The 23,843-nt window shown below is 36.6% G+C and overlaps 1 protein-coding gene across 4 annotated transcripts in view; it reads left to right on the forward strand.

Moving 5' to 3' along the window:
- Positions 1-23,843, forward strand: part of LOC131440500 (titin) — a 350,616-nt gene that overhangs the window by 121,523 nt on the left and 205,250 nt on the right. For all 4 annotated transcript variants that reach the window (XM_058611823.1, XM_058611822.1, XM_058611825.1 and 1 more), the window contains one exon: positions 10,992-11,657. In XM_058611823.1, the coding sequence (XP_058467806.1) occupies positions 11,324-11,657 (334 nt within the window). In that variant the 5' untranslated portion in view covers positions 10,992-11,323. The remainder of the gene's footprint in view (positions 1-10,991; positions 11,658-23,843) is intronic.

Below are 23,843 nucleotides of genomic sequence, written 5' to 3' on the forward strand. Positions count from 1 at the left end.
TGCGCTATAAACAGTTTTAATTCAACACTGATTTTGAGAATAAATGGCCACGATTTTGAAGCGTTGTTCTGAAGTTAACCTATTCATAATAAGTTGCAAAACAATACTGAGTAGAGACGTCACTTTACACTGTCAAAAAAACTTTCAGGCAATAGAGTAATCCCAATTGAAAAGCGAACCTCCCGAAAAACACCCGTTATATATATATATATATATATATATATATATATATATATATATATATATATATATATATATATATATATATATATATATATATATATATATATATATATACATATATATATATATATATATATATATATATATATATATATATATATATATATATATATATATATATATATATATATATATATATATATATATATATATATATATATATATATATATATATATATATATATATATATATATATATATATATATATATATATATATATATATATATATATATATATATATATATATATATATATATATATATATATATATATATATATATATATATATATATATATATATATATATATATATATATATATATATATATATATATATGTTAATGAGAAATGCATCTACACCCCTAGGTGGATTAAAAAAGTTTTTTGGTATGACTTTGAAATAGCATAATCATGGTCGCGGTCTAATACCTTGTATTCGTAACTTGTACGCACTGTTGAATGATGTTAGATCTAACACTAACACCCTATTTATCTAACACCCTATTCGCGAATGGAGATTATGCCTGACGCTAACATACAGTGGAATTTTTCTTGAATAGATCGGTTGTTTGAGGCAATTATTTGTATTCTCTTCGTGTTCACAGAGGAATATAGCTTCAAACCGCTTTGCGTAAGGACTGTCCCAGTATGGACGCAACCAAAAACCGCTACAATTTCGCAATGGTTGAGAATCTGTCAATTTTTATGGCTGCGTCCTGTTGTTTACACTCTTCTCTAACCACTTGTGCAGTTGTTTAATCGTTTTCATTAGTTTGTTTCGAAACGCGTGGACTTTCAGCAGAACAACGTCGAAAAATTGTGTATAAATGGTGCACAGAACGCGGACTGTCACTGAGAAAAATAGCAAAAATGGAAGTAGTAAGTGAAAAAGCCGTGCGAAATGCAACCAGGAAAGGAAGTTCGGTGAGGATAACACCTTTGAAGATAAACCGAAAACGGGTCGAAAAAAGGTCCTGTTAACCCTCAGTTGGATAAACGTATACTGAAGGCGTTCGAGCAAAAGAAGGAGGTTTCAGTTCGGGATGTGGCCAAAAAAGTGGGCACTTCGAAGTCAAATGTTCTTCGTGCTAAAGAACGTTTGAATCTTCGAACCTATAAGAAGCAGAAACAACCAAAACGTAGTTCGAAACAAGAAGCATCGATCAAGCCGAGGGTTCGAAAGCTGTACAATACGATTCTTGCTGGAAATTTGAACTGCATAATCATGGAGGACGGAACCTACGTGAAAATCGATTACAAATCCTTGCCGGGACCACAATATTATACGGTGCGAGAAGGGCAAGTGTTAAACCAGTCCGAGACATCGATTTAAGTCGAAAAAGATTGGAAAAAAGTGTCAAAACTTGCCGCCAAGAAGTCTGTACGGAATGTAATGAGAAACGTTCGCAAGAAGGTGCGCCAGCTAGTCTACAATGGCTAAGTAGCAAATGTTGAGGATAATATTCTGTTGTTGTATTATCAGTATATCGAATAAAATTTGAATATCTAACACTTGTGAATTATTTACAGCGAAATCAAAGTGCGTCCATACTTTCTGGGACAGTCTTTATGTAGCATTTTGGAATCATGATCACTTTTCGATCTCTCGAAGAAAAATTTACATTTGCGTCGTAGTTCTTCGTTGGTACGATCATGGCGCGTGAGAGAGGTTATTGTATGTTATTGATGGCGAACATTCGATCAATAAAGATAATAATTTCTAGTGGGATCGAAATTATTTCAGCCGAATAATCTATTTTAAGCTGTTCCAAGTTTGTCAGATTAACTTGTCTGATTAACTTGACCTGAATTATTTCGTGTACATATCTGCCTAGAAAACTTATGGAAAAATGTGTTTCATGTGAATCAGGTGGCACAGCGGCCTTCGGTGGCCCGTCGTCGAAAGTGGCGGTCTCTCGCATACAAACCTGTAACCCACTCGTTTTCACGGTCTACTCAAAGCTAGTTGCTTTGTCTTTGTTAAGTTGAAACCCCCGTTGCGGTGAAACCGCATTATTTTAATTGAGAATTTAATATCATTACAAGGTCCGTTGTTCAGTCTACCCGAAGCTAGGTGTATTGCCTTAGGAACGAGTGCTATCGAGATTCGCAAAACGGAAAGGCACCAAAATGATGTGACGAAGTATAAAGTATATTTTTTGTTGTTACCAGTTACCAAAGTAATAAGTGCCCATTTAAAAAAACACTAAACAAGGTGTAAGATCGAAAATCGAAACAGAATGCTATCTATATTTTTTTTATATCGTTTATCGGCTTTAACCTCTATCCATATAATATTTAGATTGCTATCTATATCTATTTTTTAATTTTGCTTTTTTTATACGAACAAAACTACTTTTACAACAACATTAGTTAGGCGAATGGATTTTATCAATCAGATGGGGAGTTTTTCATTGATATGTGTGATATTTGTTTCTTGATGGCATATGATTTCAATTTGCGATAAATTGAATTTTATTGTTTGATTTGTTTGATCACTTTCCTACTTATATTTCGAAACGTTTCAGCATCTCCGAAGTTGCTTACATCATTGAATGTGACGTGTCGTCATGGTTATTGTTACTTGTCGAGAAATGTCAAGAATTGCTACGTAATTAGATTTGCCATGGCAGCGCGACAAGCACAGTAAAACAATTTCGGTAATGGATTACTCGTGAACTCTTTGATGGCAGATAAATTTCGGGCTTTGGGTGCGGTATTAAGGAAAGGATTTTTGTTTCTTTCTTGACTTGAGTAGTGTGCAATGATTATTTTGGCCAAGTTATCAGAGCCCATTCATGGGTTGTCAATGGAATGGAAATAAGGAAATAAAACGATTCGAAACAGTTTTGAAATGGGTTTGCAACCATCGTGTTTTTTTTTGCTATTCGCCAACCAAATACAAATGAGAATGGCAATGGCAATGACGTCTCAGTAATGATACGCTGCTAGTCTGCTTGGCAAAATTTGAGACTGTGTCTTTTTCCTGATAATCTTCTTTGTTTGGTGTTCCAGTGGAGAATTTTTTTCGTTATGGGACATTAGAAGATGAAAAAAGTGTAATTTACCAAAGGAAGATCCCTTAATGCAAAAACGCCGGGTGGAAATAAAACTTCTTCCTTAGATATTCGGTAATTTAATTATTTTCGTGTTCTTTTGAAATTTCGTTTAGGATAATATTTACGCTAAGCAGATGATTGTTTCTTTTAGATACCAAGGATTATTCAAATTCTCTGGTTGCTCCAGCGACCGAGTTTTCATTGACCAGCTTTGATCTTAATTTTCTAATTTTGTCTTTATATTTAGATCAGCTTAGTGCAGGATCAGCGAATTTTCGTAGTTCAACAGTGAAGCACGGTAAAGAAAATAAATTTGATGTTCGTAGATGATGATGAATATTTCAATTATATCAAAAAAAATATGAAAACATGGAACTGTAAATAGCTAAACGTCTCAGAAAAATTGGTTTACTGAATAAGTTTTGTAATTGAAACATTGCAAAGCTGTCCAGGTCTAAAATTTATGTATTGAAGTACAAGGTAAATATTTCCATTGCTGGTAATTAGAGATGAAGGTAACTATTTTCGAAAAACGATTAAAAATTTTTTGATGTGCAGTGAGCTGCGATTACAGATCTATTTCGGTAAAATGATGCACTACCGATTAGTTTAGTAATGGAGATAGAACCAGATAATTTGTGTTAAATTTTGTGAACCCTTTGGTAGTTTTTGTACGACCTTATCGGTATTTTATATTACCGAACACCTTAGGATTTGTCAAGTGTGTGCGGTCCTGTAAATTGTACTAATGGTTATAAACAAAAATACTTTCAAAAATAATAGTCTCGAATTATTTCTTCTCAACATAGAGTCGGATTTCTACTCTTTAAAAATCACGTGAAATTTGATGGAATTTCATCTATATTACTTTCCAACTCTCATTTGGATCGAAATCTAGTACACTCAAACCTCCGTTTACATAAAAATAAGTTACCGAAAATATCCATTTTGTTACTGATTTCTAGAATTATCGATGAATCGAAAGTCGCCATCTTGGATTTTAAATGCTTTAAACCATCGTTTTATGATATCAAACCAATTCTGAAAATGCACATATTGTAATTGGTTATTATTGTATCTTTTAGTATCTTTTAGTTTAGGTTATTGTGTATCTTTTAATACCAACAGATAATACAAAATCCTAATGATACACTTCTACTTTAAACTAATACGAGCTGTACTTTACATACAAACATTAACTATATTACACTTAAGCAAAATTAAATTACATACGAAGGTTCTGAAATACATTCAATAATAGGTCAAGTTTTAAAAAAGCAATAAATAAACGTTTGAGAGTGACACGAGATAGATTAAAATATTATTGTTTAACACCGATTGAATATGCGAGTCATACTAGACAGGGGTTCATTTTTCGCGTAATTTGTTCTAGAAAACTGGATGACGAGGAAAGAGTTGCTCCGGAGAGTTCTGTGTCGGATGTTTATATCCATTTGTCCGAGAAGATCAGGACAGTATATATGACCAAGTATCAAATCGGAAATGAACATTGCTTTACAAACGTTGCGTCGATCTCTAAGTAGCTCAAGTCCAATTAGGTTACATCTGTGTTCATATATAGGAAGATTATAAGGGTCTCTCCTAGGCAGCTGACGTAGAGCAAATCGGACTAATTTATGCTGCACAGCTTCGATGCGTTGTACTCCATTACGGTAATAAGGTGACCAGACTACTGCCGAGAACTCTAGTATAGAGCGAACCAGGGCAATATATAATGCTTCTAAGCAGTGGATGTTTTTGAACGACTTCGTCATTCGGAAGATAAAACCGAGTTGCTTGGATACCTTTGAGACTATGTACGATATGTGCTCACAAAAAGTTAATTTGCTAACAAGTATGACACCAAGATCTTTGATGCAGCTTACTCTAAGTAGCTCAACACCGAGAGGCGAATAGTTGAACATTATTGGATTCCGTTTACGATTAAAGCTTGTTATGGAACACTCAACACTATCAAGTTGTTTCTGAAGGAACTTAGCATCGTTTTGGCAGCACTCGTTGAAGCAGTGTTGGTGATTGCCGAAAATTTGACAGAAGCTGCTATATTGCTATCTATATTGTATACAACATTTTCAATCCGGTAGAAGATGCTACAAGAATTCGAGTCTCTCAATGCTTGAACCGTGAGAGAATTTTGCTACATTTCATCGCTCCACTTCATACTCTGAGTAGTTCAAGCCCTTATAAAAAATTACAATCTGATAATGATCGTTGCTGTGTGGAATTTCCCAGGAGAGAATCGCAAGTTGACAATTATCGCAGAAAATCGAATCTATGATTCAACTTGATGATTCTCATTCTAGGTTGCAATATTTCAAAACCCCATTTTCATAGACATAACTTATGCAAAGGTTATATGCACATAGTTAGAATAAGCGGCAATAGTAAAATGATTCTATCGCAATTAATAACTGCCTGTATAGAATCGGAACGCGAAACGAAAATAAGAATAAGTTTGTTGCTTCAAAGAGGATCCCTAAAGCAGCGTGCTAACCTTTGATTCTCAGAAATGTCATCGAGAGAAATTCGCTCTCGCACTGGTGTCTATTCTATGTTAAATGAGCCATGCCGGGTTTTTGTTGTTGCGATGATATCCGTCTCTCTTTGATGGCACTGACTCAATCGTGTGAAGAGTTGCCAGTGAGCGTTCTTTGATACGATAAAAGCCATCCTTGCGTTGAAGAATAATTTGAAGTCGTCTGCGTATGAGAGCTTAGAGCACTTCAACGAGAGATTGACGTCATTAATATAAATTAAAAACAGAAGAGGTCCTAGGTGACTTCCTTGTGATACTCCAGATGTAATAGCAAAGGATTGAGAAGTGATGTCTTCGATTTTTACCGACATTTCGCGGCCAATAAGGTACGACTTTATCCAGTCAAGGAACCTTCCCTGGAAACCGATACGCTCAAGTTTTGCTAGTGCAATGTCATGATTAATCTTGTCAAATGCAGCTGATAAATCAGTATAAATAGCATCTATTTGATGACCTTTTTCCATATTACTGATGATAAATGATGTATAACGTACTAAATTTGTATTCGTTGAGCGCCTAGGAACAAATCCATGTTGATCGGCAGAGATGTAATGTGAGCTGCAGCGAAAGTTCATGACGATCAACTCAAACAACTTGGAAGCAGCACTCAATGACAATACCACGATAGTTCGAGATGATATGCTTGTCGCCTTTCTTGTGCACAGGAAATAATATTGACTTTTTCCAAATGTTAGGAAATTCGCCAGAAGACAGCGAACAATTGAACACATAGGCTAGTATTCGAAGAGTATTTGAGATTTTACACGCTTCAATAACACCGTTAAATGAAACACTGGCTGGAAAACCCACCGATGAATAGTAAGGTACGTTATTAACAGCGTTTTGGATTGCTTCGTAGTCAAGGTTATCGTTACTGAATACACTGCCAAAGTGTTCACGGAAAAGGTTACAAATACTTACCTTACATTACCTTACCTAATAGCTATAGACCTGGGGTGTCCTTTGCTGTATCAAGAATACGTCTTCACATACGTGGCTGCTCGTCAGCCACTCAAGGCACGGATGCTGCTGAGATCACCCTCCACTTGATCGATCCACCTTGCTCGCTGCGCTCCTCTTCTTCTTGTACGGATTGGATTCAAGAACCATTTTCACTGGGCTGTCGTCCGACATCCGTATGACATGCCCAGCCTATCGTAGACGTCCGATTTTAGCTGCCCGTACGATGGGTGGTTCCCCAAGCCGCTGTTGCAATTCGTGATTCATACGCCGTCTCCACGTTCCGTCTTCCATCTGCCAACATAGTCCAGTTCTCGAGGCCATAGAGAACAACCGGTCAAATTAGCGATTTGTAGATGGTCAATTTCGTGCGGTGGCGTACTTTTCTCGATCAGAGGGTTTTTCTGAGTCCAAAGTACGCACGATTCCCTGCCAAAATACTTCTATGAATTTCTCTGCTGGTGTCATTATCGGCGGTCACCAGTGAGCCCAAATACACGAACTCGTTAACCACCTCGATATCGTCACCGTCTATCAATATTCGTGGTGGGAGGCGTAGTGTTTCTTCTCTAGAGCCTCTTCTTCTCATGTATTTTGTTTTCGACGCATTTATGGCCAGTCCGATACGACTAGCTTCAGCTTTCAGTCTGGTGTAGGTTTCCGTCATCTTCGCAAGGTTACGTGTCACAATATCAATATCGTCAGTGAAGCCAAAAAGTTGTACGGACTTTCGGAAGATCGTGTCACTCGTTTCGATCCTCGCTCTTCGAATCACACCTTCCAAGGCAATATTGAACAAGATACAAGAGAGTCCATCACCTTGCCATAGCCCTCTCCGAGATTCGAAGGGTCTCGAGAGCGTCCCAGATACTGGGACGTAGCACATCACTCTATCCATCGTTGCTTTGACCAATCGCGTCAGTTTATCCGGGAAACCGTATTCGTTCATTATCTGCCATAACTGTTCTCGATCGATTGTGTCGTATGCCGCTTTGAAGTCAATGAATAGGTGATGCGAAGGTAACATACGTTGTATTCACGACACTTCTGGAGTACTTGTCTTATCGCGAATATGTGATCCGCAGTGGCGCGGGCTCCAGTAAATCCTGCTTGGTACGGCCCTACGAATTCCTTAGCTATTAGTGATAGACGACGGCACAGGATTTGGGAGAGTACCTTGTAGGCGGCGTTCAGTAATGTGATTGCGCGGTAATTGCAACAGTCGAGCTTATCGCTCTTTTTGTAGACGTGACATACCACTCCATCCATCCATTCCTGCGGTAGAATCTCCTCCTCCCAAATCCTAGAAATCATCCAGTGCAGCGCTCTAGCCAGTGCCTCTCCTCCATGTTTGAGCAGCTCGCCTGACAACTGGTCATTGGCCGCGGCTTTGTAGTTCTTCAGCTTGCCAATCTCCTCACTTATCAGCGATAGATCATTTATTATTGGAGCGATTGATTACCGAAAAATTCGACAAAGATAACGCCACACTGGAGACTGTGCATTTTCTCTAGAATGTTTACATCGAACTAGTACGCAATGTTCTGGAATACGGAATTACAATTAGGACCTTAAATCACAATGTTTACATCGATGGTATCGAAAGAGTACAAAAGACAAAAGTGTTTCATCCTATTTGCTCTTCGAAGACTACCTTGGCTGAATCGTAGTGTATCAAAACGTTTATGTGCCCTAGACACAAAAATTTGTTGACGCCTAAGTAACCATTCATTATCTTGTGTTTTCCGAAATTTGGATTTGGCTGAAATTCAGAAGAAATCTATGAAACCATGCTTCCAATCATGGCCCTTTTTTCACGAACTAGGTCGTATTTTCTCTTGTTTTCCGGGTGGTGTTAGGCCTGCATCAGACCACTGTCTCGCCAGAGGGTCATCGTGGCAGGCCTGTTTAGAGTCCCACGTGAAGTTCAGACCTGTAAGTCCTCAATAGCTACACGAAATCTATTATTGAGGTCTTGAAACGCCGCTGGGCTGTTACCGTAGACCCTATCTTTCACGTGGCCGCAAGGAAAGAAGGTTTTGGTAGTCGATTGTGATCACCTCTACGTGAGATATCACGGTCCCAGAGCAGAATGAAAACAATGTAAATGACATGTAATTCAATAGTACTTTGAAATACAAATCAGTTGAATTGAGAATCTGATTTAAAACCATAATTAATATACGATCAAGTTGGAATGCATAGATAGTTTAATAGACAATACCGTATGTTTCAAAAAACGCTTAGTTTTACTTTCAAAGTACATTGAAATTGAATTGCCTGCTCCAAATATGTGCATGGAAATAGATGTAAATTCACCTAATATTTTGATCTGTGTAGTAGATCACGTTTTGTTTAATTGCAGCAAATGCACATGCTTTAGATCTAGATGCATTTGCTCTTTGAGCAAAGTTTCAAGTACTTATATTGAAGATCAAGTTTTACACCGCCGGAAGTAAAAAGCAATTGAATTTTTCGCTCCTTTGTCTTTCGTTTTCTAAGTTTACTCTTATCGATATCGACTACACAGATAAAAATATTTTGTGAATTTACATCTATTTCCATGCACATATTTGAAGAAGGCCATTAAACATAAAGTTCCTTTACGATTATGTACCTTTGCATGTAATTTATTTAACAAAACCAAGCGTTGATTGCAAAATACAGTTCTATTAATTGAAAATTCAATGCAATCCAATTTATTTTTGCATCGATGATGGTTTTCAATCACACTTTTGTTGTTTATTGCAATATATTGTTTTGCCTCTCGCATATAGAAGAATATGCAATCATTGTGAGAGCTAGTTGTCGTATTCCATACGAATCGGATCGTCGAGATAAAAAAATGCTTGTGTGTGTAGGGTAAAGTGTTTTTAAAATCTAGAGTGACGAAAATTTTTTCTAAAATTTAACTCAGAACTGTTTTGAGTTGTAGTTTATGAAGTCACTGAATAAACGAACAGATTTCGTCTGTATGAGCTCCTTGTTCTTAGTTCTGGAAGTACCGAAATTACTGGTCCAAACCTCGAAAACTTCATTTTCTCAGTAACGCTGGAACTGATTTTCGCAAACTTAGGTTCAAATGAAAGGGGTTTTGGTCCAATGAGTTATTGTTTAATTTTAGTCGGATCCAACTTTTACTTCCGAAATTTTCTGGGTGATGTGATTTAAAGCAAGGATACAAACAAAACGGCAAAATTCTTTTAAATTTGGCTCAATACTTTATACAAATTTTTGTTTATGTTAGTTGCTATTCAAACGAATCGATTTCGGCTAATTTGGTTCCCAATTCTTGGTTTCAGAAGTACCGGAAATAGTGGTCAATAACTTCGTAAACGGAAAAGACTTCCATCTTCTTTCTAATCAAGATTCGATTAATCCCATTATTAATGAAAATATGAGTAATATGAGAAAGACATCATCACACCATTAAATGGACAAAAACGGGGTTTTTGCCGCTAAGAACTGCTAAGCAGGGTTAGCGTAAAGCGCAAAAGAGCGATGCAAATCAGTGTTTTACTCCGTCATTTCGTAATAAAATCCTCGTATCTTCTAGCCAATTCATACAATTTTCCTACTCAGATCCAACGCACGAGTGAAAGTTAATTCACAGATTCTCGTCTGCTAGTAAATTTTAGTCGTCACCTCACAACGCTCGCCTATGAACTCTTAACCTAGACAACATACAACATTCATCGTGACACAAATTGCTCAGGTGCAGCTCTACGCGACTATGTTCTAGAAGTTTCACGTGATATCAGGACAATGTGTGACGTGCTGCACGTGCTTATATCGAATGCCAAGTGGATACACAGACCCGCCCCACACAAGCTTGCATTATTGAGCAACTCTTCAAGAAAATATAAATAACAATATACACTCGTCTCACTTCCATCCTGGATTCCCGACGAGAACCGGCGAAACGTGACGAGATTCCCCTGTCTTTTCTCACATCGAGTCTGTATCTTGGCGGTAACAGTAAAGCGTCACACGTCATTCAACGGGAATAAGTGCACAGCCTGATACACAAACATCTCAGGGGGCTTCCTCATGACAACAAAGAAAGTGTTCGACTTCTATACCTACTCATATATTAACTTTTTACACAGCAGCACATGATGGAGTGGAAATGTTGATAATATTTCTTTTCTCAATTGTACTTTTTTTCAGGTCCAACAAGAGAGAACACAACACGCGAAATATCAACGAGGAAATAATGTGTCTGATGTTGACACTTCAGTTGAAGTACAAAATATTATACATTCATGTCTTCGAGAATCTTAAACGAGCTCGGGTTTGATGTTAGTGACAAAACAAAATTGAGCGGTAATCCGTCTTCTTGGGAATGGAATAATAGAAATGAAATTATACATTTTATTTCCGCAAATAATAAACAAAGGGCCTGATTACGTCAAAAAAAAATGAAAATGATGTTCTTATGTTAGTGATCAATTCGAATTTTACATGCTAGGCATTCCATAGTTTCATCAATCTAATACGTGATGGTATTTTTCGTATGCCATGGGAGTCGTCGAGAGCAATCAATGAACAAACTTCTATACTCGGCTCAGATGACTGCAAAGGACTCTGGTGAAATAAATACGATATCAAAGTGCAATCGTCACAGCCAAGGGGAACGTCCTGGCAGAGATGGTACAAATAGTAATGAGAGTGATAAAGTGTTAAGCAAACCAAAGCTTGGCTCATGTGGCAGAATGGAAACGGTCAAGCGAACAGCAGTGTTGTTAGCATTAGTTTCCCTGGTGATGACATTTCCAGTCAGCGGTGGAAGCTACACGGACACGGAAGATTTGATCAACGAGCTAGACAGACCAAGTAAGTATCCACATACGTACAATGATTCACCATTCGATTGAATTTTCTAGAGCCATCTGGCTCGGAGTGCTTCTTCCATTCATTCTCAGATCTATCAATGATTGATGAATATGAGTATAAATAAGTAGATTTTGTTATATGGAAAGTTGAACTGCTAGATTCTTTTCAAAATAATACAACAATTCCAGCTACACTTATGTCTTTTTTCACGCGGTACCGCACAAAAAAAAATCGCGAAACTTCGGAAAACTGTGTAAAAAACGAGTAATTTTAGAAATCCGAGTACAAAAAAACGCGTAACTTCGAAAACCCACTTGACAAAACGCAAAACTATACAAAATTTTTTTGGTTGCTTTCTTCAAAAATTTGTGAAATGTATAGGTGTTATTTCGATTACAGTTTGTTTGAAAAAATCGACTTTTGATTTGAATTTGAATTTTGAGATTTCCGAAAACGAAAACGTTTTTTTGATGCTAAATAGCTTAGAAATGCATGGAACCGCATAATTTACTTACTACGCACACTTACTACGCAAATTAAAAAGGACTGTACATATTTTTTAATTTTGTTTTGTTAGCAATTATTTAGCTTTGGATCAATTTTTTCATGACTTTATTTAAATTATTAATAAGGTAATCATGATCGTAATAGTTTAAGAAAAAGTGATGGCTGCGTTCTTATAGTTTGCTAATCAAATCTCAGATTGCTTTCTAAAATTCCGCATCAATAAAAATCAGAGCGTTAGAGCTTCTAAGAGAAAACAAAACTGAAAAAATCGTATGTTTCGATAAAAGCCTATTCGTACTATGCCGGGACGGCCGATCCGGGTCGGCACGGTAAGAAAAACTCGGAGAAGAATATCGGTGGCAACCAAATGGAGTTTATTCTGGATCCGGCATTCTAATACATGCACAGACCGGCATCTCAGTCATGGCCAATGAGGAGAAATCGTCCCGGATCGGCCGTCCCGGCATAGTGCGAATAGACTTAAAGTTACCCATGGCACACTTTTATAGTGTATGTCTTTATGATTAATTTGAGATTAAAAAAGTCTTTAGAATAGATTTGAGATTAAAAGCAGAACCAAGTTGTTTCTTTCAAAAAATTGTTTTTTTTCCAAATTTTGATTTTATTAATCCGTAAATTCTTCCTGAAGCGCATTACAATTGTTTTGTAAAATTTTGTAAAATTTTGAGCTCATCATTCGGTGCAAATCACTTTTCAGCAAGCTTCTCTTTTGAATCTGCGAACAGTATTGGCTGGGGGCTAGTTCTGGGGTATATGGTGGATGGCGATTTGAATTTCAATTGCCAGTATTCACCCATCGTAACGATGAGTTGTTTTTGATCAGCTGTAAGAAAATGCGGTATTTTCTTGACAAGCTTTTTTTCATATATGCAAATATATATATGCAAAGTTGTGAATGAATTTATTTTTTATATCAACATGATGTCAGCTAAACTCTACTACGACAAAGAACATGGTAGAAAACGTGGTAGCTCAAACGGTGTAGGATAAGAGATGAAGATTGATGGGGTACGATATGAGGTTGTTAGCGAGTTCTCATATTTTGGAACACTAATGACATGCGATAGTGATGGTAGTCACGAGGTAGAGAACAAAATAATTACATTAGAACGTATTCCGATTTAACAAAGATTGTTACTCAGATTTTCACAAACTTTGAATTAAAAAAATGGTGTCACCATCCCATAGTCGACTACTACATTTTAATTACTTTCGGCTACACCGATTTTCGGAGTTCAGTTTCGGAAGTACCGGAAATAATGTTAAACAACTTTCAGCTCTCTTTGTCTTCTCACAAACGACAAAATTGAATTTCATAGAATTAAATTCAAATATTAGAACCTACAGTCCCACACAAAATTGCTGAATTTTATCCGAGTCCAACATCCGGGTCAGGAATAACAGGGTGATGAGTTTAAAAAACCTCAAACCTTCATAGAAAATGACGCTACCAAAACCGTAAAAAATCTTTTATGTTGGGCTTCAAACTGTTCTGATTAGTAGGTCAGGTTGGATGATGGTCATTCAAATCATTTTTTATTATACTGGTCCGGAAGTACAGGAAATAATGACCAAATACTCCAATACGGAATTTATTTTGACATCTTATATAATGCTTAACCGATTTCGCACGACTTTTTGTATCGGAATTATACGGTGGTGTTTGTTTAAAATTTCAATCTGTCATTTAGTTTGGACATTGTTGGTTAATGTCCTATGTACTTGTTTCAATTAAATTCAAGGATCGAGGAAAAGATATCGATGATCCCCACAATTTTGAAATAGACATTATTGCGCCACTTGGTACAAACTTAGAAAAAATAAAATTACATGTTTTAAAATGTGAAATAGGGCATTGTGGCTGTTTTAATGTAGATAATAACTAAATTTTATTTGAAATCGATAACAAGACTTGCCTTTTCGTTTTCCTGTATGTGAATTTAGGCAAACTTCGACGTTCTTTTCACGTGCATCTTTCAAGACGTAAGGTAAGATTTTTTCTTTTCGTTGTGTGTGGCGTAAAACAGGTTTCGAATTCGTTACCGATTTTTGACATAGTTTTGATTTGACCATACATTAATGAATTGTTTAGTTTCAAAGAATCTAAACAAGAGCGTGAGCATATAAAGATTATTCTGGAAAACAAATATTATTTATAAATGCTTTTATATGTTATAACTATTGAGTGCGGTATATACTCGAAGTAATATTCACATAAAATTGACATACTATGATAAGATCTGTAGAAGAACTTGCTTATCCAAAACCTCCTCGGAAAAGGCCTTAAGGTCTACCAACGTAACCGATGATCCATCCAAAAATTACCTGGAGTTCAGGCCTAAAGATCTACCAGCGTAACACAGTACATTAACAAACTTATCGTTCTCGGTCGACATTCGTGATGCCACATGCATCAATAGAACAATTGTGATTTCTCTAGGCCGTCCAAAAACTACCTGGAGTTCAGGCTTTAAGAGATCTACCAGTGTAACAAAGTACATTAACAAACTTATCGTTCTCGGTCGGTATTCGTGATATCACATGCGATCATAAGAACAATTGTGATTTCTCTAGGCCATCCAAAAATTACCTTGAGTTCGGTCCTTAAGATCTACCAGTGTAACAAAGTACATTAACAAACTTATCGTTCTCGGTCGATATTCGTGATGCCACATGCGACCAATAGAACAATTGTGATTTCTCTAGGCCATCCAAAAACTACCTCGAGTTCAGGCCTTAAGATCTACCAGTGTAACACAGCACATTAACAAACTTATCGTTCTCGGTCGACATTCGTGATGCCACATGCGACCAATAGAACAATTGTGATTTCTCTAGGCCATCCAAAAACTACCTGGAGTTAAGGCCTTAAGATCTACCAGTGTAACAAAGTGCATTAACGAGCTTATCGTTCTCGGTCGATATTCGTGATGCCACATGCAATCAATAGAACAATTGTGATTTCTCTAGGCCATCCAAAAACTACCTGGAGCTCAGGCTTTAAGATCTACCAGTGTAACAAATTACATTAACGAACTTATCGTGCCCGGTCCACTGACCTATTTTCACTGATGTTTGAGAAAAGATCAAAATACACAATTAAGCAGTATGTAGCTTTACGACTATGAGCGGCATTCAAAAACTACACATAAACTGCCGAATGCTCGTAAAAATCTTAAGACGCGTTGTCACTGAAGTTCTTGGACGACTGGGAACCTACCTGGAACAGCTATAAAAAGAAAAGTAAGCAATGTGTAGCTTTAAAAGTATGAATCACAAACAAAAAATGTATTAGGCGTTGTAGTTCTTGCTGTGACACAGCGTAGTCCCTAGGGACAATACTCCAAGTAGTTCTTGGATCTTGGATCTAAAATCAAATGAAATTTGAAAAACCTTTTTTTACGCAAAAAATTTGAAATATCGCGATGTTTTATTTAATTTACGTGCATCTAATAAGATGTAAAATCACAGGGTTTTGTTTTCGAAGTGTGTAGGACGATATTCTTTAAGCAATCGTTCCTGAATTTTTTTATACAATAAACAGACGACTGCGAATGTCAATGTGTATCGTAACACTTTAAGGATCAGCACACACATATTCTCAGACTGTTACTCTTCCTTCCGGCAGGTAGGGTTTCCTTTATGGGTGTTTAAAAATTCATTTTCCACAGCAGCAAAACGGGAAGAGAAGTCAACAGCCTAATGGCAAATAAATTATTTATTAATGAAAGTAATTATCCGTTCAGCATTCTACTGCTTTTATTGTTATCTGGTTAACCAGTTAAAGACAATGAACACTATACGCATCAATTACATTAGAGGGATTCAAATCTGTGTGATATCAAGAATTCGTTTTATAGTATCTTTAAATAATAATGATTTTACCGAAAAGGAATGTCATGCCAAACTGTTTGCGGTCGTAATTATCCTACACTTTTACGTATCTATTTTACCCTCCTAACGCAAGCTAACCTAAAACAACATCAGTTTTTGATCGAATTAAGCAACTTGTGAAACATGTGAAGTTGATTTGTTTTCATTTCAAGTTTACGTTATCATCTTTATTTTAGTACACTGCACTGCAGCTGGCCATCCGGCGCTGAATGCCTTGTGGGTTCCGGTCAAGAAAACGGACCGAAATTTTAAATATCGATTTCTCACACCATCGGGTCGGTTGCTTATTAGAAAGATGCCTTCTTCGACTAGAATTTTTATTCCCCTTCGGAAACTTTGCAAGAGCAGTGAACAACAGGTCGAAAAATTCTTATAATATGTAGAACAAAAGAAGCTCTGTTGGGGTTTTATCTGTGCTTGGTGCTGGAGTAGAGCAGGATGAAAGGTTTCCGAAAGAATGTTGTGGTGAGGTAAAATATTCAATATCCAATCATTGGAAAATGACTGATTGGAAAACCTTCTTTCATGCTGTTGCCAGGAAAGTATGGTATAAAGAAGAACCAGCTGGATCAGTGTGATTGAATAAATCACTTAAGGTACCTTTTTCTGAACCATTTTGTAGAGGATTTCAGTAAGGATTCACTGCGGTCAATAGTGCCGGTTAACTTAATTTTTAATTGCGAAGGCCAACAAACGAAAGCGTGCAATGGAATTTAGTCAATCAAAACAGCTTGTGATTCACATTTCCAACACTCCGATTTCTGCATTGCGGTTTTTCATAAGGGATTGAAAATAGAGGACCATTTAAAGATTAGCTAACCGAAATCAGCACTACTACGTTGAACCAAAACAACATATAAAAACCAACCAAACGAAAATGTCATTAAATTTGTTCGTAAAAGAAAATGTGTCAAACCACGAAAAACTCATTATCTACCGTGATCTAATGAGGGGCATTTGCAATAGCTGCACTTTTCGTTCATTTTCCTATCTTCATAAGGTTAGCATTAGTAGAAGGTTTGTTTATTTTCATGATCAGGGATTTCGGCACCGAATATTTGATGGCATATTAAAGTTCACCCGCACCGTCGTGATAGAGGGTGAAAACCGCTCGGGAATTGTTCACGTTTATTGCCGCACCAACACAGTTCGATTCTGAGGATCGCCGCAATTCGTACTGAGAACGAAGAGCGTCGACCTCAGCATATAACTGTAGTTCTGAATAATTCCTGTGGGAGCTTGAAAATAGTAAAAGTTTCCGAGAGCATTTTTAGGAATTTAACATCTAATTTTATGCACTCATTTGAAGTATGAGTTGGATCACAGAGAACAGACATCCAAGCAAGTACAAACTTTTTCAAAAAAGCTGTGTTAAGCATATAAGTAAAAATCAGTTATATCACATGTGAATTACCATTGTATGAAAGGTCGAACACAAGAGCCTCTAGGGGATTACTGGGCTGTTCGAAGAGCCTCTACATGACAATTGCTACTTGGTGATTGTTTTTTTAAAACAATCGTTACATTTCTTACGCAAATTGTAATTTCTACATGGATGTCTGTTCTCTGTGGTTGGATTTAAGATCTTTACACTTTCTCTAATATCGTAATAATTTCTGCACGAATTTCACTCGCTGAGGCGAAATCAGATAAACTAAATTTAGTTTCATAAGTGTTAAATTTGGAATGTATTTTCTATGTTGCTACATCATATACTAAGGGATTTGCTGAAGTATTTTTTAACAATAGAAATTGTTAAGTACAAAGACGCGCAGAGATGCAAACTAACAATTTTGTTTAACTGTGCTTTAACGAAAAGAAGTTGAACTAAAATTCCAATAAAAACTCCATTTTTATTTAGTAATGGAAACATAATTTATGTATATTGTTCATGGTGGGGTGTCTCGGAAAAAAGGAAATGTAAAAATGATGGAAAGATTATGACAATGAAAGCAATTGAAAAATTTTCAGCTAATCATTTGTCAATGACGTTTGAATCCAAGTTTGTGAAAATCAGTTGATCAATCTCAGAGAAAAGTGAGTGAGTTTTTATGATATTTAGGGAAACGAAGTCTGTTTGTATAACACCTACAAATTGGAATAGTTTTGAATCAAATTAAAAAAAAAAGAATAATGGTATTTGTTTCTTCACTGTTTTTAGAGGTTTGCATTATATTGCCCTGGAAATCGAATTCGGATAAAATTCAGGAGTTCTGTATGGGATCACAAGATCTTTAATTTGAACTCATTTTTGAAAATCGACCATCTCGGAAAAAAGTTAGAGAAATTATTCGTTACATACACACATACAGACATTACTCAACTTAACGTACTGATTAGATTTGTATCTTACACATTTACTAGTCGAGTCAAGTGATTGCATTACCTTTCTATATGAGAATAGTAAAACATGCTAAATGCAAGGGATAAAAATCCCCTATTTAAAATAAGTAATATTACAAATTTTGAGTCAACGGTTATTTTGAATAAATTCAGTAAGATATACGACTGTTGTGTGATTCGGTGAAATGACTCTTGCGGTTTCCGATTCCGATTCCAGAAATCCAGGGTGATATGTGCAAAACATTAAGAAAATATTTGAAATAACTTTACTCAGAGATATTTACAAGCTTAGATTAAAAAAAATGCCATGCGAAATTCCCGAAATTTATCGTGGTACGACTTCCGGTTCCAAAATTACAACTTAATTAGTCTGAAGATTTTAATTTTAGGCGTGTGCTTTCATAAATGACCAAGTAAAGAGCAGCAATTCCCTCGGAAATTGTTCATAAATTTCTCTAGTTTGTAGATATTGTTGGCAGATGTAGAATTAATCTCACTTCAGATATACCGATCCCCAGTTTCTGTTTCCGGAAGTACCGCAAATAGTGATAATCATCTTTCAAATGGTGCACATCTTAATTTATCAGAGATGGTGAGTCCTATTTTCACAAACTTATCTCACAGAACTTTAATTAGATGTTATCCAGATCTGCCTCCCGATTCCGATACTATAAGGTGATATAGGTATGTTAAAAATTTCGTGCTGTCATTCGAAGTGACGATGAAAATAACATAAATACTCTTCGTGACCTTGTCAAAAACTATTTCAATGTGTGGGTTATATAAGTTTATGTTCAATCGAATCTGCTTTGACTGTAGCGGTCGTCAGCTTCAGAAGTAACATCTAACCCAACACAGTCGTAAATTGCGAATGCATCTAGACGTAAAAGATGTTCATGGAATACAATTGAACAAGACTTGCAGTTCGGTGTATAGCATGTTTAGGTGGGAACGAGGTTCAATTGCATTCGCTTCGGTTACGAACGAAGTGCACAGTGTCGAGTAAGGTAGTGTCAAATACGAAATCCATGTACGTGGTAGACGGTGCCATAGAAGTGTGACCTTCCCCATAGAAGACCTTCCCCTGCAGGTCAGCAAGCATAACATTTGCGAAAATATCTTATCATCAAAAAAGAACCGGAATTTTCATTTTAAAATTCCCGCGCTTGTCCAATCGGTAAACTTTTATTCTCTCAACGTTGGCAACACTTTCATACACATTCTGTCAAATTTTGACGCATATCGTACGATTAGTTTTTGTTTGGCGTCTATACAAAGAAGTTGAAAAATTTTCGTGTGGCGATTTTTATAATGGATGAAAATTTAGAACAACGGCTCGCTTTCGAAGCGCCATTCGGTCGATTGTTGTGCGGTTTCGACGTCATATTCATAGATCCACACCTCATTATTATTTATGTATGTATGTCGCAGTACGGAAAAATTCTATCCATCAAATGGTAAGTGTTGCGGAATTTTTCCCTCGGCTTTCGGAATGGTGTGCGAGTTTTAAGTATGCGACTACATAAGGCAATTCCATCTTACGGGATTTTTTGTCAAAGCGGGCGGAATACTTGTAAATCACTGGTTTCATACGAGAATCACTTGATAACATTTCAATTTCCCTGCGATAAACCCTGCACTGAAAATGCGAAATGGCACTTTCTAACAAGGACAAGTATGACTATCCAAACTATCGAGAAACTCATCATACAAGACAACAATTACAACCAGTGTTGGTGATTGCCGAAAGTTTGACACAAGCTGCTGAAAGTTTGACACAAGATGCTACAAGAACTCGAGTCTCTCAATGCATGAACCGCGAGAGAATTTTTCTACATTTCTTCGCTCCACTTCATGCTCTAAGTATTTCACGGCCCTTGAAAAAATATACAGTCTGATAATGATCGTTGCTGTGTGGAATTTCCCAAGAGAGATTCGCAAGTTGACAATTATCGCAGAAAACCGAATCGATGATTCAACTTGATGATTCTCATACTAGGTTGCAATATTTCGAAACCCTTGTGTGGAGCATTCACAGACATTTTCATAGACACAACTTATACAAGACACAACTTATGTGCACATAGTTAGAATAAGCGACAATAGTAAAATGATTCTATCGTAATTATCAACTGCCTGTATAGAATCGGATCGCGAAACGAGAATAAGCGACCGTTTGTTGCTTCAGACGGTATCCCCATCGGAACGGAAATGTCATCGAGAGAAATTCGCTCTCGCACTGGTGTCTATTCTATGTTAAATGAGCCATGCCGGGTTTTTGTTGTTGCGATGATATCCGTCCCTCTTCAATGGCACTGATTCAATCGTGTGAAGAGTTGCTGGTGAGCGTTCTTTGATACGATTAAAGCCATCCTTGATTACAACCATAGTGAATCAAGGTAAACCATCAACCACAGACATCGATTTTTTCAGCAGTCAACCAAATGAATGAAATAATTTAAAAAATACTCTTGTTAATCCACCTAGTAATAGGTAAAACATTTCTCTTGTCATTCGAACAGTCTCATTAAAACATATTATTTGCATTAAGATAATTTGTGACCCGAATTCTGGTTGATTTTTTGCTGAGATTTATTTTACTGATCATAAGTCAGGTTTCGAAAATGTCGTGTAGATAAAAAAAAGCTAATTGTCGGTTACGTCAGTCGTATGATTTTATCTCCTGAATTGGAAGTATCAGCCATATGATGTTTAAACATGATCCTCAAGCCAATATTAGTCTTGAACGAGCATAAATTGTTGAAACCGAAACCGAATCACCCACATTCTTTAAAATCGAGCGGAGAGAAAGAAGCTCGTTTTGTCACTTACGTCAGTTATACCATTATAACTCTGGAACCACCACGGTGGAAGTTTTGAATTTAATTTACAACTCAATTGTAGTTTTCAAATGAACTTAAGCTGGTTCAAATCGGTTTAGACATTTCCGAGGAAATTGAGTGGAGGAAAAGGTTTCGGTTATCGGCTACATCACCAATACCATTATATCGCCGGAACCTTAAGTGACAGCCTTCAAAATAAACTTTCAAACGAGCTTAGAGTGTGAAAAATCGGCTAAAACATCTTCGTGAAAATTGAACGGAAAGAAAAACTGCGTGTGATGGTTACATAATTGTTATCAATATATTTCCGGAACCTTAAGTGATAGCTTTGTGATCTTTGAGCTGGATTCACAACTAAATAGTAGCTTTCAAACAAGAGTAAGTTTGTTGAAATCGATTCAACCATTTCTGAGATAATTGCGAGGACAGAAAATATCTATCCTATCCTATATACTTTCAGTAGGGAAAAGCAAAACCACTGTTCACAAATTGAAAAGGTTATGCTATTTTATTCCCAAATGAACATTGTCGTTTGGTATTCAAGATTCTATGAAAAGTATTTTGAAGAATCTCACAGTAATATTTAGTAAAATATGAGTAATATGAGAATAGTATCATCATACCACTAGGTGGATCGAAACTGGTTTTTCAAATTGAATTTTGGTTCATATAGGATACTAAGATGGATGATGTTAAATTGGTGAAAGTAGAAAGCTGAAACTATAGTAAATAAGGGCTTCTTCTGTGTTACCATATGGCACCTCAAAACTTTTTATTCAGATAATGACATAATCAACTGTTCAGAACCAAAATTATTCAAACAAATGGAGCTTTCAATCCATAGTCCGAGCTTATCATAGCAAACAGCCGCCGTACAGAGAACCGCGCGTTTGCTTATTGTGGCTAGTTTGAAATGGAAGCAAACCAACAAAAGAAGCTTATTTATATGCAAAACAGTCACTAAATGAGGCTCTCGAAATTTGTTAAGGAACATTCAATAAAGTATGTGCACGATTTCCAGAATAGCAAAGGAGACACTTCCATCACACATTTGCATGCAGTAGAAGGAAAAACTGCATCGCCAAACAGCAAGGACAAAGGCACTGACGCCTAGCAAACATTACCGCTTACACATATGGAAGTGTTTCTGTGGGATGTGTGATCATGGTTCTTTGATAAAATACATCTTAGTGAGGGCAGAGCCAGTAATTTACATAATTATACAAAGAGGTATATGCTGCTACCGACCAAGTGGATCCTACTTTTGCCATTGCTGTACCCTGTTATGAATGTACTTCTGAACTCTTTCATCCGCCAGGTCAGGAAGAAGTGAAAATAAGGCACTCTGCTGTGCGCTCTCCAAAGCGTGGAATTATAACGTGCCAAAGGCTTTTCAGCAACCTAGGAACTGCAGTGGACGTTTTTTTGCTACAAGTACCATTCGTCTCCCCGAATGTGTTGGCTGAAGTACGGACTCTACTGAGACTTTAGCGAGAGCAATGTGTGAAATAAGGTTCAAGTCAGACGACCGGAGGTAACTCATTCTAGATCTGCTATAGCAGATGACCCCAGTTGACAAATAGGTTTCGTCATGACGGGACATTAAATTATGATTGCTCTTCGTGGTGAGTAAAGGAGCTCTGCATTTTTCCCAGTGGTCTTTGCTGCCTTCAATACTTTTATTGAAAGGAAGTGTTCTATATTTACCTCGATGATAATTACAAGCCGATTATCTAAATCATCCACATGATTTTACATTTCCATACTACTCTCATTTAGAACGTAAATGTAAGACTAGTTGAAAATCATTGTACTTCATATATTCCGTTGAGCATAGGCTGATCGCACCCTTAAATATCGCAGCTCAATCATTCATCTCATATATTAAATTCAAGAGTCCAATGTATTAGGTAGAAGAAAGTGAGAAAAAAATTTCATTAACTTTACTGAGATATTGCTCAAAGTGAAAACACAGGCGTCAAATTTATGACAATTCATTGATTGTTGTCTTACTAAGACAATGTGGAGACTCGACTTATGAGATGACTAATTATGCAATTGTCCTGCAGGACAACTTACTTCTCAAAGCATAATTTCATGTGTGAAGGCTTTAAAGCAAAACTTACCTTTTTGTTTCAAATCGTGTGAGTTTTTTAGCGTATATTCTCATTTTCGATTTAAATTTGATTGTAATCATTTAAAACTTTTTCTATTCTTTTAGTAGTCGCTACTATAAAATCATTCGAACAGGCCTGTGTACCAAATCAATCAAAATATCCTGGAACAAGTTTGCTATATAAAGCTCGGAATCAGTGTCCGGAGAACCCTAATCAAGCATCTTGTCCATTTCCTTTATACTTCCCGGGGGTTTGTGTAGCCAAGCACAAATTTTGTTCATGGACATTCCCCCTGCCGACGGCAGAACTATGTCCATGAGTGAACCCTAATGGAAGGAACAAAATTATGCTAATGATGAGAAGATGTTAGTCCTCAACCAAGCCAACCGTTTAGTCTGTTTACTGATGTTAGAAAGTTTTGTCTTCTCAGTTTGTGTTGAGTGTGTGTATGAATAAGGATG

This window comes from Malaya genurostris, chromosome 1 (assembly GCF_030247185.1).
Source record: "Malaya genurostris strain Urasoe2022 chromosome 1, Malgen_1.1, whole genome shotgun sequence".
Lineage (NCBI taxonomy): Eukaryota > Metazoa > Arthropoda > Insecta > Diptera > Culicidae > Malaya > Malaya genurostris.